At 44.6% G+C, this 18,160-nt stretch overlaps 2 protein-coding genes across 2 annotated transcripts in view; both read left to right on the top strand.

Annotated features, from left to right (window-relative positions):
• The first annotated feature begins 901 nt into the window (after positions 1-901).
• RPL26L1 (ribosomal protein L26 like 1) lies at positions 902-9,365 on the top strand. The gene is made up of 4 exons (XM_021698387.1): positions 902-936; positions 1,334-1,510; positions 7,776-7,916; positions 8,833-9,365. The coding sequence occupies exons 2-4, from the start codon at positions 1,343-1,345 to the stop codon at positions 8,959-8,961; spliced, it is 438 nt and encodes a 145-aa protein (XP_021554062.1). The 5' UTR covers positions 902-936; positions 1,334-1,342; the 3' UTR covers positions 8,962-9,365.
• An 8,055-nt stretch (positions 9,366-17,420) lies between these two features.
• ATP6V0E1 (ATPase H+ transporting V0 subunit e1) overlaps positions 17,421-18,160 on the top strand; it is a 31,231-nt gene continuing 30,491 nt past the window's right edge. The window contains exon 1 of the mRNA XM_021698399.1: positions 17,421-17,597. Within this exon, the coding sequence (XP_021554074.1) occupies positions 17,494-17,597 (104 nt within the window). The 5' untranslated portion in view covers positions 17,421-17,493. The remainder of the gene's footprint in view (positions 17,598-18,160) is intronic.

The following is an 18,160-nucleotide window of genomic DNA, read 5'->3' as shown; positions in this document are numbered from 1 at the left end:
CTCCGCGGGAAGCCTGCTTCTCCCTCTCCCACTCCCCCTACTTGTGTTCCCTCTCTTGCTGTGTCTCTCTCTGTCAAATAAATAAATAAAATCTTTAAAAAAATTCCTTAGAGACTTACGCTATCCCTAACCCACTCCCAACTTGAAAGTATATAATGGGCCACTCCTCATGACCCCAGTGCAGCTCTTTCTGCCCACGGGTCCTGTCCCCGTGCTTTCATAAAATCACCTTTTTGCGCCAAAGAGATCTCAAGAATTCTTTATTGGCCGTCGGCTTGGAACCTAAGGTCTTTCCTACATCACCCAGTAGGGCTAAAAAACTGGGGGGAAGTTTTGCAAGACCAGGTGGTTGGTTCTCACGATCTCCAAACTTTGCACCTTAAAATCTTTGGTTGGGCGGGAGGAGGGGAGTGCTTGCTTTAAAACCCGGGCCTACCATTGCCTGGTTTCGTAGGCCTGTGATGGACCACAAAAATTTGCATTTTGAGCAAGCTTCTCAGTGATTTCGAAGGAGCAAGTCAGCGGATTGCGTTTGGATCATGAATGCCCAAAGCATCTAACAACTAATATTTAACATCTAAATCACCTCAGCAGAGGGTAACAAGAGGCAAAGAAAAAGTTTGGGATAAGAAAGAGACTCTGGTGTGCCTATTTTTAAAACACCAGTAGGCCTCTATTGCAGGCCCCACAGAAGTATGCCCGTTCTCCCCGGCGGTGCCAACTCTTTGTGGGTCCTGGCGGGACCCCCAAAGCCGCCCAGCCCTGAAATGGGCCCCTTGGAAAGAGGCACTGCGATCCCACCCCAAGTCGCAGGGGGGCGCCACGCAGTCTCGCTCCGACAGGAATGGGGCTCCGCTTCCTTTGTACGCTGGCGCGGCCAGGAAGCCCTCACTTCCGGCCTTGCGCGCTCAGGGTCTGAACATAGCGGGCGCCAAGGTAAGTAGAGGCTGGTGTTTTGTCCGAGTGAGAAGCTTTCTGCCCCGTTGGGTCCTTCCCCCACGTCCGCGGGGCCGCCCACCTCCCCAAAGATCTCTTTGCGGGACCTCCGACCGGGCGTTCTCCTGTTCCAATCTGCCTCCCAGTCAGCCTGGAGGTCCCAGTGCCGCCCTCTTCCCACGGCCCCTCTGGTCAGGCAGGCGCTGCCCGCGCTCGCCTTACTCTGTAACGCCCAGACCCTTCGCTTCCCCCGTTCTCCTCCCGCAGGCACCTTCCCCCGAGGCCACCTCCTCCCGTAGAGCCCTTGGGCGGCGGTGGGGAGGCGTGTCCTGGATGGCGAGCAGGCCCCGGTACCCAACCGAGCACCCTTTCCTCCTTCCCACGCCTCTCTTCGCAGACGGTCAGCATGAGGTTCAACCCCTTCGTTACCTCGGACCGCAGCAAAAACCGCAAACGCCACTTCAGTGCGCCCTCGCACGTGCGCAGGAAGATCATGTCTTCCCCACTCTCCAAGGAGGTGCGACAGAAGTACAGCGTCCGCTCCGTGCCCATCCGCAAGGACGACGAGGTCCAGGTTGGTGTCCCTCAGGCTCTCGTTACCCCCCTGCATGTCGCTCTGGCGCTGCCTAAGAGTGTCGTGTGCTGGGACGTGGGGAAGTCGTAGACTCACATGCCCTCACGACCCTGGCAAGTAATGTCACCCTGCAGATGTGTCGAACCGGAGATGGGGCCCACAACCACCAGTGTGCCTACCCCATCTTAATTGAGATGTGCCTACCCAGCCTAATAGAGAGCATGCCCATGCAATTCTTTAATAATGATTGTTTTTAAAAAAAATAGTATACCAGCCAAGGAAAACTTTGCTTTTCGATTTAGTCCCTTGGCTGCAAGTTTTCCAGGCTTTGCTCGGGGTGACTCTTTGAACCAAATTCTCCAGGAGAAAGTGCTGTGGTAAGAGTAATGTCTCAGTAGTATTGGGTTTAGCAGAGGTTGGGCATTTGGTGGTACTGGATTTGGCAGAGAGAGGAGGGAAGCAGCAAGTCAGAAGCATGAAATTATGAAAGAGAATGATCCTTGTGAGAAAGTGTAAGCTGTCTGTTCTTCCTAGAGCTTTGGATGTGTGGTAAGAAAGGGAGAGTGGGGGATGACTGAAATAGCCGGGGTAGATTAACTCCTTGGGAATTTATGGAGTTGGCACTGTTCTAGACACTAGCAGTAAGCAGGACTGACAAGGCACCTGTCGCCATGGAGCTCAACATTTTAGAGCAGGGATTCCCAGCGTCAGCACTGTTGACATCTTGGACTGGATGCTTCTCCCCACTAGATGCCAGTAGTACCTCCTCACATTTGTGACAAGCGAAAATATTTCCAGATATTGTCAAATGTCCCTAGGGAGCAAAATCCACCCCCCCCCTTCCCCTAATTGAGAACCATTGTTTTAGATAATGAAATGGGATAAGGTTAAGGGATTTGGTGTATCTTCTAAGGCACAGGGACACTTTGAAGCTTTGAGGAACATTTTGAGAAGCTTGAAACCAGGGGATAATTTGGCCAGAGGGAATGAGAGGAATAGAGTGGGAAGTATAGTTTAGAGGTATGATCAACAGTTGCAACTTCTCTTCTAGGTCCTTCCCATCAGACATGTTCTAGAATGGGGGAATTGCAAATGTGTATAAGGGCTAGGTAGGCAAATTAAAAAAGGGAGGTTGGCTGATGGCAAGAAAATAGCAACTGGAAAGCCCATGCCTCATTTAAAGGAGATTGTGGTGTACCTCCAGCCCATTGCTACTGTAGGGAAATGCAGGCTCCTTGTCAGATTCTTGATTTTGCAAGAAAACTAGAAAGTTTAAATTCTCTTCCCAGTCCCCCATTTCCTTCTAGCTACTGCTACTCTGTTCTGCATGTATGGCCAGTGTCCTCAAAAGAGTTGTCTACACTTCCTCACCTTCCCATTTATGCCTAGCCCCTCTCCAATCTGATTTGTATCTCACTACTTTATAGAAACTGCTTTTGGCTGAGGTCACAAGTAACCTGTTTGTGACTAAATCCGGTGGACACATCTTGGTCTCATCATGCTTGACTTTCTCAGTAGCATTTGGCATTGGTAGCACTGCCTTACTTCTTGAAATAGTTTGGCTTTTTGGCTTCTGTGACCGTTCAGGCTCCGTTTACTTTTGACTTCTCAGATTCCTTTGCTGGTCTCCTCTGATCTCTAAATGTTGTTGTTTGTCAGGTTCTACACCTGGTCTAACATCTCATCTTGCCTACATTGCCTCCCTGGGTGATATTATCTATTCCGAGATCCAAACGTCTGCCCTATGTTAACAACTCCCTCTTTTATATCCCAGCCCAAACCATTTTCCAGAGCAGAGACCTGTAGATCTAACTATGCGTGGAACGTCTTTATTTAAAAACCTCATAGTCGTCTCAAGCTTCCAATCCGGGAATACTCTTGACCGGAACACTGCTTCTGTCTATAATCTGCTTTTCCTCCCATCTTTCACACTTCAATAAGCATCACTTTTTCACTTGCCTGTGCCATAAACCTTTAAATTCTCCCTAATGTCTCTCTCTTCCTAACCCACATCTAATCGATTACTTAACCTTAATTGATTCTCTCTCTAAGATAAGTCTTTCTTTACATTTCCAGTTTAGTTCAAGACACTAGCTTTCACTCTTATCCTGGTCAAACATTCTTCACAGAGGGACATTTTTGGCAAATTAGATTCTGCTTAGAACCTATCATTGGTGGTTGACTGCTTACTATAAATCTAAAATCATTGACAACAAGGCCCCATGTGCCCCAGTCCTGGTCTGCTTGTCCAGCTTCATCTCATCCTATTATGTCCCCACATGTTCTGTACTTCAAACACACTGGCCTTTTCAGGTCCTTAAGTATGCCTTGATCTTTCCTCCCTCGGGGTCTTTGCCCAGAAGGCTCCCTCTGCCTGGAGTGCTCTTCCTTCTCCCCTTTACCTGAATGACTCCTCATTTTTCAAATGTTATCTTAAATGTCAGTTCCCCAGAAAAGCCTTCCCAGATACATTAATCAGCATGGTATCATAGCACCCTGTATTTATATTTGCTTGCTAGCAGTGAACACAGTTTGATTTTATTTCTTTTTAAACTGAGGCATACTGGGCCCACCTGCAGCTGCTGGAGCTCATCTTCCTCCAGACCGTGTACCCCGACATCTGCCTGTGCCAGTGCCTGTCTGCGCTCACCCTGCTCCCTGAGTCCAGGATCCAGGTGTGGTTCCAGAACAGGTGTGCCAAGTCACGGCATCACAGCTGGAAGTCCTTTCAACCTTCAGTCAGACCGGAGCTTTGACTCCACCACTCTGCTCATGGAACTGAAGCAAAATGAATTGAAGTCCCAGCTGCCTCTTGAGATAATGTGAACTGGTCGCCACATCCCAGCAGGGTTGGAGAGGGCATCTCTACCCTAGCTCTCAAGGTCAGAATTTTGAAACCTATTCTCTGAAGACACTGATTGAAAGCTGGACTCTTGAGAAGAAAACATCTTTTCTGCCTTTGGTAACTCTTGAGGATTCTAGGCGAGTTCAGGATAAGCTCAGAGGAGCCATGACTGACAGCCAAGGAGGTACACATCAGAATTCTTTCCTTTCTGGCTTCCATGTTAAGGCCACATCAAGGTTCTCCTTGATAAGGGTTTGCCAGTTCTCTGGCCTGTGAAGCTCCTTCACCTTTTGCCTGTGACCTTTTACCCTTGCCTAGTTCTTCTTTCTCTGCAGCACACTGCTCCCTCCACCCCCTGAAATTGTGGCGCTCGTTTTGACCTGTACACCTGCAAATCTGCACATTCAATTCGGTTTGCATTCCTGCTCCTTCTTGCCAGTTCTCTTATGTTTTGGATTGGTTTTTTAGAACTCATTATCTCCTTTGCAAGAACACTTCAGCTTGGCCCAATTTCCCCTTGTGCCTGGCAGCTGCCTCCTCGTGCGTCCTCCAAGGCTGATACGCTTAAACTTTCTCTAACCCATCTCCTTCATCCTCATCCTGTGCCCAGGATTTACTGCTTTTTAATGTGGCCTATCATCTTTACATTCATTTGTAGCTTCAGTGATTTTGTATCCAGATTATTTCAAGAGTCCCTTGCCTCTAGCTTCTCAACTTTTTACACATTACTCTCTTCAGAAATCTGTAGTAGCCTCCAATTGCTATCAAATGGTGAAAACCTTTTGGTTCCTCTCCCAGACAACTAACTGATATCTTTAGCCAACAGGGCAGTTTTTCAGATCTTCATATGGTCACCCGTGCACAATGTATGTCGTCTCAGAGCCACTCCTTCCCGTTTCGGAACCAGATGAATACCTTTCTCCTTCAAAACACTTGGGATCTCCGCCCCGCCCCCTTCTGAAGTCTGAAACTTTCTGTAATCATGATTTTGTACCTGTTAACTTCAGTCACTCCAACATTCCCCTTCGCCCTTGTTATTGTATTTCTGTGCAACGTTAGTGAATTATTAAATGTTTCCACAAATGAAAAATAAATAAAACTGAGGCATAATTTACATACAGTAAAATGCATGGGTGAGTTTTGGCAGATGAAAAGCCACGTAGCCATCACCATAGTTATGATCCAGTAAGTTCCCATGTGCCCTATTCCAGTCAGTGATTATATATTTGCATGTTTATTAGTTAACTGATTATTACCCATTACATTAAGATGAGGCCAGAGAATTTCTCTTTTTTGTTGCCTGACCTCCGTGACCTTCTCATCTCTGGTGAATTCATTGTCTTACTGTAAATGGCTTCCATCCCTCTGTTCCACTGAAGCACACTAGCCATGATCACCAGTGACCAGCTTGTTGTCACATTTGTTCCTTTATCCTTCCTGTAGATGACCACTCCTTGGCATTTGATATTCTTTCCTTGGCTGCAGTACCCCACATTGCCCCAGTTTCCCATTCTCTGTGGCCATTTCAGTCTCCCTTATAAGCTTTTCCAAAATGTTGGCTTTTCTCGGATTTCTGCATTCTGCCCTCATACCACAAGCTCCCTGAGCAAAATCAGGCTCCAAATTACCATCTTTGGAGGACTCCCGGGTCTTTGTTGCCGACCCAGTTGGTCTTCCAGCTGTGTATGGAATTCTCCACTAGAATGTCACGAGATGCCTCAAATTCAGCATGTTCCCAACTACACTGTTTTCTCCTAAAATGTTTCTTCCCCCATGTTCCATGCCTCTGGGAAAGGCCTATCCATCCGTCCAGTTGCTCAACCAGACTCTGGATATCATCTTTGCGTCTTCTCCCTCCCCTTTCCAGGCCAGCTGGGTTAGTCTTGTCCTATCCCTCTCCTCGCTGGATCTAGTGTTTGTCCAGTTCTCTTTAACCAGGGTGTTCCTTTGGACTCATTTTATTAAACTCTTTCTTCAGTCTTGATGATGGTTAAGAGGGGCTTTTTCACAGACTTTTCCACGTTTCACGTAAGAGTCTCTGGTCATATGGAGTGTGGTGGATTTTCAGTGAGGCGTGGCTGTTCTCTTTTCAACCTGAAAATCACCTTGGTAAGTAAGCCGAACAATCTAAATAGACATTTTAGGAGTATTGAAATTCTCTAGTTTTTTATATGTGGTTATTTCCTTTATGTTTCTTATAATCAGCATCAGCTATATTGTGGCTCCTGTTTAATAGGCTTGTGCCTTCAGGGAAACCGTAATCTAGTTGGTTTTGAATAGTGTTGGAGTGTGAGTAAGATTTTTAGTATATGAAAACAACCCAAGAGATTTTAATTTAACATTTTAATTTTTTTCTGACTATAAAATATTTGTGTTAATTATAGAAATCTTTGAAATTTAGTGGCACCTGGGTAGCTCAGTCAGTTGAGTGTCTGACTCTTGATCTCAGCTCAGGTCTTAAGTGCAAGGTTGTGAGTTCAAGCCCCACGTTGGGCTCCACGCCGGGTGTGGAGCCTCCTTTAAAAAAAAAAATCTTGGGCGCCTGGGTGGCTAAGATGGTTAAGCATCTGCCTTCGGCTCAGGTCATGATCCCAGAGTCCTGGGATTGAGTCCCGCATCGGGCTCCCTGCTTAGCGGAGAGCCTGCTTCTCCCTCTGTCTCTCTCTCTCTCTCTCTGTCTCTGTCTCTGTCTCTCATGAATAAATAAATAAAATCTTTAAAAAATAAATAAAAATTTTTTTAAAATCTTGAAATATGGAAGAATAATACGTTTTGTAAAAAGTCATCCGTAATCCTACTTCGTGGCAACCATTATTGACATTTAGATATATTTCCATCCCATCGTGTTATATGCCATATATCTGAAACATACATACACAAGATTCAGACTATATTTCATATAAAGCTTTGTTTTCTTTTTTCTCTAAAGGTCCTATCTTGAGCATTTTCCTTGGTCATAAATTGTTTTTTGAAAACATTTTAAATGGTTGCAGGAGAGTCTCAGTATAGTATCTTTAATCATCCTTCTCCATTTAATCACTTGAGAATGATTATATTTTTTCTTTCTTAAATTTTACTTTTATTTAACCGAGATATAATTGATATATAAGATTGTGTTAGTTTTGGGTGTATAGTGATTATACTTTTTTACTCTCAGGACTAGGTCTGTGGTGGCCATCCTAGTTCAAGGAATTTTTTGTTTCAGATAAGAAAAAAATTCAGGTGAAGAATTTTCACCTGACTTAGAACAACACAGAGCAGATTTATAGCCAAAAAATAGCTGACTTTTGACTGCAAGGGTTAATATGCTTTTGTGCAAAAAGTTGTATGTTAGTCTGTGTATTCCTGATAATTAGTTTCCTCACTGTGATGTTCACATATTAGAATGGGGGGAAATTTTTCTTTTGTGTTTTCTCTTAGGTGGTTCGAGGACACGACAAAGGTCAGCAAATTGGCAAGGTGGTCCAGGTGTACAGAAAGAAATATGTCATCTACATCGAGCGCGTACAGCGTGAGAAGGCTAATGGGACAACTGTCCATGTGGGCATTCACCCGAGCAAGGTATGGCCTGGGACCAAACGGTGGTAGCAGCTGTGTAGCTTCGTGCTGTTGTCAGAGTTATCAGTGTGTTGGGACTGTCTACTCAGGTGGCCCTACTCAGGGAAAGACTTCTAGAGGGAGGTCAGGCAGGCTTGATCGATTCATTGACCTAGGATCCAGATTCTTTTCTTCTCTGTTTTGTCATCCTTGGTGAAGGCTCTGTCTTCGAGCAGGTTGCAAGAGGGTTCCAGGTACTGTAGGCATCACTTTCCTACTGGATGATGTCCAGAGGGAGAATTGAGAACATCTCTTCCTATGGCCCTCACCACCCACCTGGTGTAATAGGCTGTTTTTCATTTGCACTCCTATTTCACACACTGTATTGTAGGGTCTTTCTCCTCCAGAGTTTCAGATAAGGGCAGAGTGGTGAGGGTCTTACTTATCCTTGTGACCTGTGGTCCAGTAGCTGGTGGGAATGCACATGTTTAAAGAACAATGCATTTTGCCAGCCAAAGGGTGATAGACGAACCAGAAACATGCTGGCAGTATAATTTTTCCCAGCCCAATATTTGATATCGCTAAACTATCTAACTGGTCTCTTAGATCCTCAGGAGTTAGGGGGTATTGCTATTGTTGGGAAAAGCTCTTCTCTACAAAATAATTGTAGTTATAAATCCTTTCCTTAAAAAAAAATAATAATAGGGCGCCTGGGTGGCTCAGTTGGTTAAGCGACTGCCTTCGGCTCAGGTCATGATCCTGGAGTCCCGGGATCGAGTCCCACATCGGGCTCCCTGCTCGGCAGGGAGTCTGCTTCTCCCTCTGACCCTCCCCCCCTCTCATGCTCTCTGTCTCTCATTCTCTCTGTCTCAAATAAATAAATAAAATCTTAAAAAAAAAAAAAATAATAATAATAAAGATGTTTTCTTACCCTTAACAGGTGGTTATCACCAGGCTAAAGCTGGACAAAGATCGGAAAAAAATTCTCGAACGCAAAGCCAAATCTCGACAGGTTGGAAAAGAGAAAGGCAAATATAAGGAAGAACTTATTGAGAAAAGGCAGGAGTGAATGTAACCTGTTGTGCAAGCACAGTTTAACTGTAGACCTTTAGCCGGTGTGTGTTCCTTTGAAACTCTTCAAGACATCTGCCAAACATTTCATCTCCTTCCTGTTTTGCTATTGATAATGTAGCTTTGTAAATCCACTTTTACTGTTTTGATTACTAATTTTATGAATAACAATTGAAAATGTTTCCTAATTCCACGGGGAGTTTGCATTGTTTTATAGGTAAAATCCATCTTACTGTCAATTCCTCTTTGCCATTCTTTCCCATGTTTTAACGTACTGAGCAGCAGAATGGAAGTGGTCACATGGCTTTGTTCCTGCCTGAACCCTCATGGCTGATGGGGTGGACAGGACAGGGCTCTGGTCCCTAATTCAGGAGTTTGCCCCACTTAGTGGTAGTCATCATGTGAACTGGCACATATAAGATCTCACTGAGTGTCTGGTGCTGCTCTGGTCTCAAGTCTGACGGATTGCTCCCTGGCTCGTTTCCTCTCCCTTGTGCTCCAACCAAACCAAATGGCATGCAGCTCTCTGACCAGGTTGCCCTTCCCAAGGTCTTGACTTTGCAAATGCATTTCCAAATGACTGAAATGTCCTTCCTCTCACCTGGAGCTAACTCAGGAAACTGAGGACAGCCTGGAGGCAATATTTGGCTCACAGACAGATTATGTTTCTCCTTCTGTTTTCATAATTTTAATAGGTCAATTTCCAACATTTAAAAGTTGAAGGATTTCATGGAGAAATCCAGCTCTTGCTTCATCTGGTTACATGGGGCCCCAGTCCGACCCAGCATCAGTTGTGTGGAGCTCACAGGCTGACTGTCCCTATCCAGTCTGCGCCACTCGTGTACCCAACTTGCCAGGCCCCCACTGGCATCTTGAGTTTTGGACTCCAGGTCTAACTGCAACCAACCTAACGTGAGTTCACTCCTTTGGGAGTTCGAGACTACACCAGGTGGTGTTATACAAAAGAAAGTTTATTTGCAGCAAATCAGATCACAGGGAATAGCTTCCAAAACCATGACTCCCCAAATAGGGGTGAGTAGGTTTCTTTTATTTAGGGTTATGATGAATATTCAGAAAGGGGAGTTTCTTCATTGTAGGTAGAGGTGGGCATACAGTTGTGCACATGTCTTAAGGAAACATGCCTATACGAGCATTGTATGTTATATTAATGAGGTTTGTTCTCCTCCTTGGGTGGGGATTTTAACATTATAATGAAGCAGAGGTAACTGTTGGACAAGGGGAAAGGAATAGGGGCAAGCTCTGAGAGCCAATATAAACGGGATTGAGTCTTGGGCTCCTTATCTTGGAAGGAATGCAGCGCCTTGCTTACTTTTGAAACAGCCCTGGGAGTTTTGCCACTGATTTATTATCTCTGATATGGTTAGGCCATTTCCTGGCCTACTAGAATCTGTTAGTTTTTGCATTCTCTTTGTTCCCTTGAAGTCCTGAACTATTGACATTTTTGTTTTTCTTTATAATTCTGACATCTCGTAGGCAGTACTGCAAGAAGTGTGCTAGGGCAAGAGCCAGGTAGGCATAGATCATGGAAAATAGCTGGGCCTAAAATGACTTCTCTTTGTTTTTCTGGGGACCCCTAACTCTGCTTATGTAACTTCTAGTTACCCTTCAAGATTTAGCTCCAGATCCACATCCAAAATCCCTTGGGGCGCCTGGGTGGCTCAGTCAGTTAAGCGTCTGACTCTTGATCTTGACTCTTGAGTTCAGGCCCACATTGGGCTCCGCACTGGGCATGGAGCCTACTTAAAAAAAAATTAAAAGTAAATAAAATCCTTTCTTGCTGCGGTGATAAATTATTGATTAAAATTCATAAATGATGAAAATGCATACAATTATAAAATGCCTTTTATGACTCTAGTGATACGTGGCCTGACACATTGGAGTTTCTTAGTGAATGTTGATTGAGTCTCTTACTTCCCAATTTGCCTGGTGAAGAAAAATGAGCTTAGATTAATTGTCCAGTTCCCAGAGAACACAAGAGATAGAGTTAAGATTTGAACCCGGCCTGACTGCATCAAAGACTACCCACATCCCACTTTAGCCATCCATCTCTGGTGTTCTTCTTTCACCCCGTCAGCCCTGTACCGGAGTCTGACAAGAGACTGGACATCTGTGTGCAGGGAGAAGAACCTATGTATTTGTAGCAGTAGTGCTGCTTAGTGCAAAAAACATTGTCACCATCTCTGCCACAGGACAGTCGTAAGCCTTTGCGCAAGTTACTTACCTCTGAGCTTCCATTCTCTTGGTAGTAAAGCGTATAGTTAATACCTGCACTGCCCTCCTGTCTCATGGAAAATGGCAGGATCAAATAGGCTCTTTCTGAGGACTCTGAAAAGTGTGAGTGTTCAAATGCTAATATTGCTATTGTTTGTTTATATTTCCAATCCTGACATGCATTTTGCACTGAAAGAGAGAAAGATTTTTCACAAAAAAAAATCAATGGAATCACAAACCACAAAATTCAGTGTGCATTCTCTGATTTGGGGGCATTGATTTTTTTTTTTTTTAAGATTTTATTTATTTATTGGGGCGCCTGGGTGGCTCAGTCGTTAAGCGTCTGCCTTCGGCTCAGGTCATGATCTCAGGGTCCTGGGATCGAGCCCTGCGTCGGGCTCCCTGCTCGGCGGGAAGCCTGCTTCTCCCTCTCCCACTCCCCCTGCTTGTGTTCCCTCTCTTGCTGTGTCTCTCTGTCAAATAAATAAATAACATCTTTAAAAAAAAAAAAAAGATTTTATTTATTTATTTATTTGAGAGAGAGAATGAGATAGAGCATGAGAGGGGGTAGGGTCAGAGGGAGAAGCAGACTCACTGCTGAGCAGGGAGCCCGATGCGGGACTCAATTCCCGGGACTCCAGGATCATGACCTGAGATGAAGGCAGTCACCCAACCAACTGAGCCACCCAGGCGCCCTTTGGGGCATTGATTTTTAAAAGTAGGCAGAATGATATTGTCTTGGCTCCAAAGCCACAGGGATCTGGATTCAAATTCTGCTTTGGTTTTCGGGCATTTTTAATGAGCTTGTTTCCCTATCTAGGTAAGAAGCTAAAAATGTTTCTCTTTGTGAAAATGCTTATCAAATGTAAAAGCTAAAGTAGTGGTCCACCAGACTCTCCTGACTTTAGGAGTCACTCGGATGCTTGCTAATATTAGTCTCCGCCCCCTTGCTTGGTGGTGATTCCTCCGTGCAGTAATTCTGAGGAGAGACCTCTTCAAGTCTTGAGTGCATGTATATTTCTGACATGGCTCTTGTGTGATGCTTACAACCAGTTAACTTTGGGAAATTGTGGATTATGATATATGTAAAGTAGGGACGGCTGGGTGGTTCAGTTGGTTAAGCATCTTACTCTTAATTTTGGCTCCAGTCATGATCTCAGGGTCTTGAGGTGGAGCCCTGCATTGGGCTCGCTCTGGATGCAGAGCCTGTTTGGAATTCTCTCTCTCCCTATCCCTCTGCCCCTCTTTCCCCTCGCTCTCTCCCTCTCTCTCTGTATCAAAAAAAAAAAGTAAAGTATGTATACATGCAGCATATAAAGTAGGTGCGTGTTATCATTAGTAGTCTAGTGAGTAGGTAAACAGTAAGGTCTGTAGTTTGTTTTTTCTAATTTTGAGTTTTGTCTTGATTCTCAACACATAATTTAGTATCCCAAAAGTTGCATAAAAGTTGGATTTCATACTACGTTAAATTTATAGTAAGGATGATATATTCTGATACCCTGGTCTGGGCCCTAGGCTCCAGCCATTATTCTCATCAATAAACTTAAATTATGATGTTTCCTAGGAGTTGGACTTGGCTTGTTTTTAGCAATTTGTTCAATACAAATGATAAGAGGTTTGAAAGCTGTAATCCCCACCACCAGCCTTCACAGGCAACCAGATCCTACCCGACTACTTAAACTGAGCAGGGTGAGTCATAGTGCATGGTCAAGAGCAGGAGCTCAGCATCACACATGAGTTCTTTTTTTTTTTTTTTTAAAGATTTTATTTATTTTTTAGAGAGCGAGCGAGAGAGAAACAGCATGAGAGGGGAAAGGGTCAGAGGGAGAAGCAGGCTCCCCGCTGAGCCGGGAGCCCAATGCGGGACTCGATCCCAGGACCCTGGGATCATGACCTGAGCCGAAGGCAGACGCTTAACCATCTGAGCCACCCAGGCGCCCACACATGAGTTCTAATGCCAGCTCTGTCAGTTCCTAGCTGTGTGACCTCAGGCAAATTGCTTAACCTCTGGCCCTCAGTTTTGTCATTTAGAAGATGGAAATAATAAGAGTGCCTATTTCAAAGAGTTGTCAGACTTAATACTTGAGATACTGCATGTGAAGCACAGAGAGCTCAGCAAATTTTACCTATTGTCTTTTAGAGGAGATTGGCAGGGAGTTTGCAAGAGCAGAGGGAAAATTTTTCTCAGGAGTTCAGATAAACACTGGTTCTTGGCTTTTTTGGGGGGGGGGTGTGTTTAAGATTTTATTTTATTTTTTTAAAGATTTTATTTATTTGACAGAGAGACACAGTGAGAGAGGGAACACAAGCAGGGGGAGTGGGAGAGGGAGAAGCAGGCTTCCTGCTGAGCAGGGAGCCCGATGCGGGGCTCAATCCCAGGACCCTAGGATCACGACCTGAGCTGAAGGCAGACGCTTAACGACTGAGCCACCCAGGTGCCCCAAGATTTTATTTTTAAGTAATCTCTACACCCAACGTGGGGCTCAGACTCACAACCCCAAGAACAAGAGTCACATGCTCTACCAACCAAACCAGCCAGGCTCCTCAAATACTAGTTCTTGAATGAAGGGGAGGATTTAAGGGCAGTAGTATTGTGTTTGGCTGCTGTAGGAAATGGGCACTGGAGAAGGCCAGATGGGTGGGTTGGCCTATCAGGATTCAGGCCCAAGGATTTTAGCATGTTTCCTGGAATGACTTTGAATTAAGCAGTTTCCTACTAACCTTTTCATTGAATTTGCAGATGTCCACTCACTTGAGTGAGTCCCCTATGCTATTTTGGGAAGCCTCCAAACTTTTAAACTTCAGATAAATGCTTCTGAATGTCTGCTTTCATATTGCGCTCAGGCATGAGACTCAGCTACAGAGCTCTCAGTGTAGTTGGGCAGGCAAGTAATTGAATATACTGGGAACTGGGCAGAACTCTACCAACCAAGAGTGTACCATACTCTGCTGATACTATGGACTTTGAGCACTTCCCATCTGGTGGCTTGTTTTGTTCATTGTTCTGTTAAATTAGTTTTTTTAAAAGAAATAATACATATGGTAAGGTACAAAAGTTACATAGTGAAAAGTAAGTTTCCTTGTCCCTGTGATTCTTGGTTACTCAGCTCTGCCCAGAAGCAGTCAGTGTTTCCAGTTCCTTTTGTATCCTTCCAGAAATATTCTATGCATGTATGACGGGGTGCTTACTAAAAGTCTGATCCATGAAGAAGTCTTCATGAGAAAGGCAGATCATCCAAATGTAAACAGCTCTATAATATAAAGTTGATTTACTGCTTGAACACCATAATTACAATATAAATATGCAGATATATTAGGTAAAATATTCTTTGGCCTTCAGAATTAACTAAGTCAACCATCGTAGCCTACCCCAAGCAGGAGAGCAGCTAGTTCCAGAATAGGTTTTCACAGGTGTCATCTTAGGAATTAGATGTCTCTGTCTTGTTAAGCTGTGTATAATTTAGGGTTTTTTGGCTGACTTGATGTCTGAAATAGGCAGTATGGCTTAGTAGAAAGAACAGGAGCCATGAAGACCTACATTTATTATTTTTTAAAGATTTTATTTATTTGAGAGCGCAAGAGCAGGAGGTAGGAGGAGAGGGAGAAGCAGACCTGAGCAGGGAGCCTGATGCGGAACTTGATCCCAGGACCCTGAGATCATGACCTGAGTCAAAGGCAGACACTTAACCAATTGAGCCACCATGGCGTCCAAAGACCAATATTTAGATCCCAGTTCTGTTACTTAAAACAGACTTTAGGCAAGTTACAAACCTGAGCCTCTCTTTCCTAATATGTAAAATGGATTTAATAAGATCATAATAGGTGTTGTGAATATTGAAGGAGAGGTAATTCAAAACACATGGTTCAATGGCATATGGCTGCCACACAAGAAATGAATGGTGGTCACCCACAGGGCATGTTCCATACATATGTGCTGAGCAAATGAGTTGTAAAGCATGCTGGAGCTTTCAGCTTCTCCAGTAACTTCCAGGCTTCCAGATCTGCTTGAAAGGAGCTCTATGACTCCATGGCTTTGTGACTTTGCATGCCTGTTTTTATTTACAGGGCTGGGCTCGGGAAAGGGGATTGGTGTGGTTGCATGGTAGCATTTCAGTCAGTTCTTTACTTTATCCTTTTGGGGTTGCTTGGAGGTTTTTCCTCTGGAAGTTGATCTCAGACTTTTTGGTCTCAACACCTCTTTACACATTTAAAAATTATTGTGGACCCCGAATCTTACTTTTATGTGGGTTACATCGATCATATAATTTACCATATTATAAATTAGAACAAAAATTTAACATTTATTTTAGATTCATTTTAAAATAATAAACCTATAATATGTTAACAGAAAGAACATTTTTTAATGGAAAATAACTCTTTTCCAAGTCAAAATTTAGAAATGTAGTGGGAAGAATGACATTCTGTTACATTTTTGCAAAATTCCTTAATGTCTGGCTTAATAGAAGACAAATGGATTCTTAGTAATGCTTCTGCATTCACTCTGTTGCAACATGTTTCCGGTAAAGCATAGGAAGAAAATTCAGCTTTACACAGATTGGTAGTTAGAACAGAGAGGCCCTTACAGACTTGCTGGGAGAGTCCTGGGGACTCCCCTGGGGTCCTTGAGCCATACTGACATTTCCTGAAGTAGACTTTAAGTGCCTTGAAGGCAGAGAATATTTCATTTGGTGGGTCACTGAATCTTAGTTCCTGGCCTTGGACACCAGTTTTTATTCACAATGTGTGACAAAATGTTTTTGACAGATTGACTGATAGAGGGAGCTATTGGCCAATACTAGCCCACAACTGTAATACCAAGATAAGGGAATTTTCTCATTTCACAGAGGATGAAACAGATTTACACAAAACTAATGTCCGAATGGCCACTTCCCTATGCTCCCCAACACCTGGTTTTTAAAGAAGTTGCCAAGAAGATGAGGCAAAGGTTAGACTTAATGGAATCAACTTAAAATATTTGCCTTCATTTAAGAGACAGGAAGGGGCGTCTGGGTGGCTCAGTTGGTTAAGCAGCTGCCTTTGGCTCAGGTCATGATCCCAGGGTCCTGGGATCAAGCCCTGCATCGGGCTCCCTGCTCAGCAGAGAGCCTCCTTCTCCCTTTCCCTCTGCCTGCCTCTCTGCCTACTTGTGCTCTCTATCTGTGTCAAATAAATAAATAAAAAATATCTTTAAAAAAAAAATAAGAGGAAAAAATCCATAACAGCTAAAAAAATGGAAGCAACTCAAATATCCATCTTCAGATGAATGGAGAAACAAAATATGGCATCTACATACAGTAGAATGTTACTCAGCCTTGAAAAGGAAGGAAATTCTGACACGCTACAACATGGATCAAGCTTGAGGATATTATGCTAAGTGAATCCAGGCAGTCACAAAAAGAAAAATATTGTATGATTCCACTTGTATCAGGTATCTAGAGTAGTCAAACTTAACAGAAGGTAGGATGGGTGTTGCCAGGGGCTGGGGGAAGGGAGAATGGGGAGTTGTTTTATGGTTATGAAAAAGTTCTGGAGATTGGGCACACAACAAGTGAATATACTTAATGCTACTGGACTTTACACTTGATGGCTAAGATGGTGGATTTTATGTATATTTTACCACAATTAAAAACAAATTAAGAAAAAAATAGAAAGGAGTAGACTTTTTTCTCTTAGTTCTGGCTGACCTCATTCTTAATTACTCAGATCAGTTACAGGTGTCTATTGAGCACATTCTATGTATAATACTCTTGAGGAGCAATGATCTGTTAAACAGTGCCTGTCCTCAAGGAGTTTGCCTCCAATAGGGTTGGTTAAAATATACGGCCACAAGAGACACACTAACATAATGAAATAGGTCTTGGAGAAGCCAGCGCTTGGACTGGAACTTAAGGACGTTAGAATTTCTGCTTAGGCTATTTTGGGAGAGCAGTATGAGCACAAAGATGACCATCTAGTTTCCTAGATTACTGGCTAAGTGAAAGTTTGGAATTATGTTTGAAAAGTTGGTACATAATGTTAAAGGTTATTGGTCAAACTTCCCATTTAATCCAGGAATCCATTCTGCTTAATGAAGAAATCAGGAGGTAATTCCAGGTAAGGACACACGGCTACTGCACGGAAACTGTGGTTCATATGTAAAGTACACGGGATTTAGGGAGGGGCTGAGTCCGGCGCGCGGGTCACGTGGGGCGCGAGAGGCGGGTCTTCGCGCGCGCTGGTCACGCGGCCCGGTGTTGACACTTCCGGGTGGGACCAAAGTGAGGCGGCTGGGCAGGGGCTGGTGGCTCCGGCGGCAACTATGGCGTATAGCGGCCTCACGGTGCCTCTCATCGTAATGAGCGTGTTCTGGGGCTTCGTCGGCTTCTGCGTGCCCTGGTTCATTCCTAAGGGTCCCAACCGGGGGTAAGTGCGCCAGGCCCGCCTTGGGAGGAAAGCGCGGTGAGGACCGGCCGGGCCGGGCGGGGGAGGGGGCGACCTCCACCGGTCAGAGACCTTGCGGGGCGGCCCCGGACTCCAGAGTCAGGCCCCAACCTCCTACAGCCCCCCCCAACCTCTTATCGCGGCAGCTTCAGGGTTCCCCAGTCCGAGGGTGAGGAGGGTGACTCCCAACGGACCCTCCTTGGGACTGGGTTACAGGGGAGTTTTTTTCTCATTACGGGCCTGTCTCGGGAGGGTGCATAGGAAATGGGTTTATACCGACTGAGGGAGAAGTTGTGGTTTGCCCCTAGACGACTTTGGCCCCTTTAGCCCTGCCCTCCACTCAGATGAGGCCTAAACTTGAAAGTATCAGATAAAACAGAAATTGTCTTCTGTGTCTCACGTGTTGTCGCAGTTGCACCCGACACAAGCTTGTGTAGCAGCATGGAGCCCAGGCCTTGCATCTAGTGGGCGCCAGGTAGGGCCTGATCTAAAGCGAGGTTAATTACCAAAGAGCAGGAGGTATTGTTTAGAAACCCCTGCGTCAT

The sequence above is a fragment of the Neomonachus schauinslandi genome, chromosome 7 (assembly GCF_002201575.2).
Source record: "Neomonachus schauinslandi chromosome 7, ASM220157v2, whole genome shotgun sequence".
In the NCBI taxonomy this organism is placed as follows: domain Eukaryota; kingdom Metazoa; phylum Chordata; class Mammalia; order Carnivora; family Phocidae; genus Neomonachus; species Neomonachus schauinslandi.
Note: the sequence above shows the minus strand (reverse complement) of the source record. Positions and strands in the feature narration are given on the sequence as shown.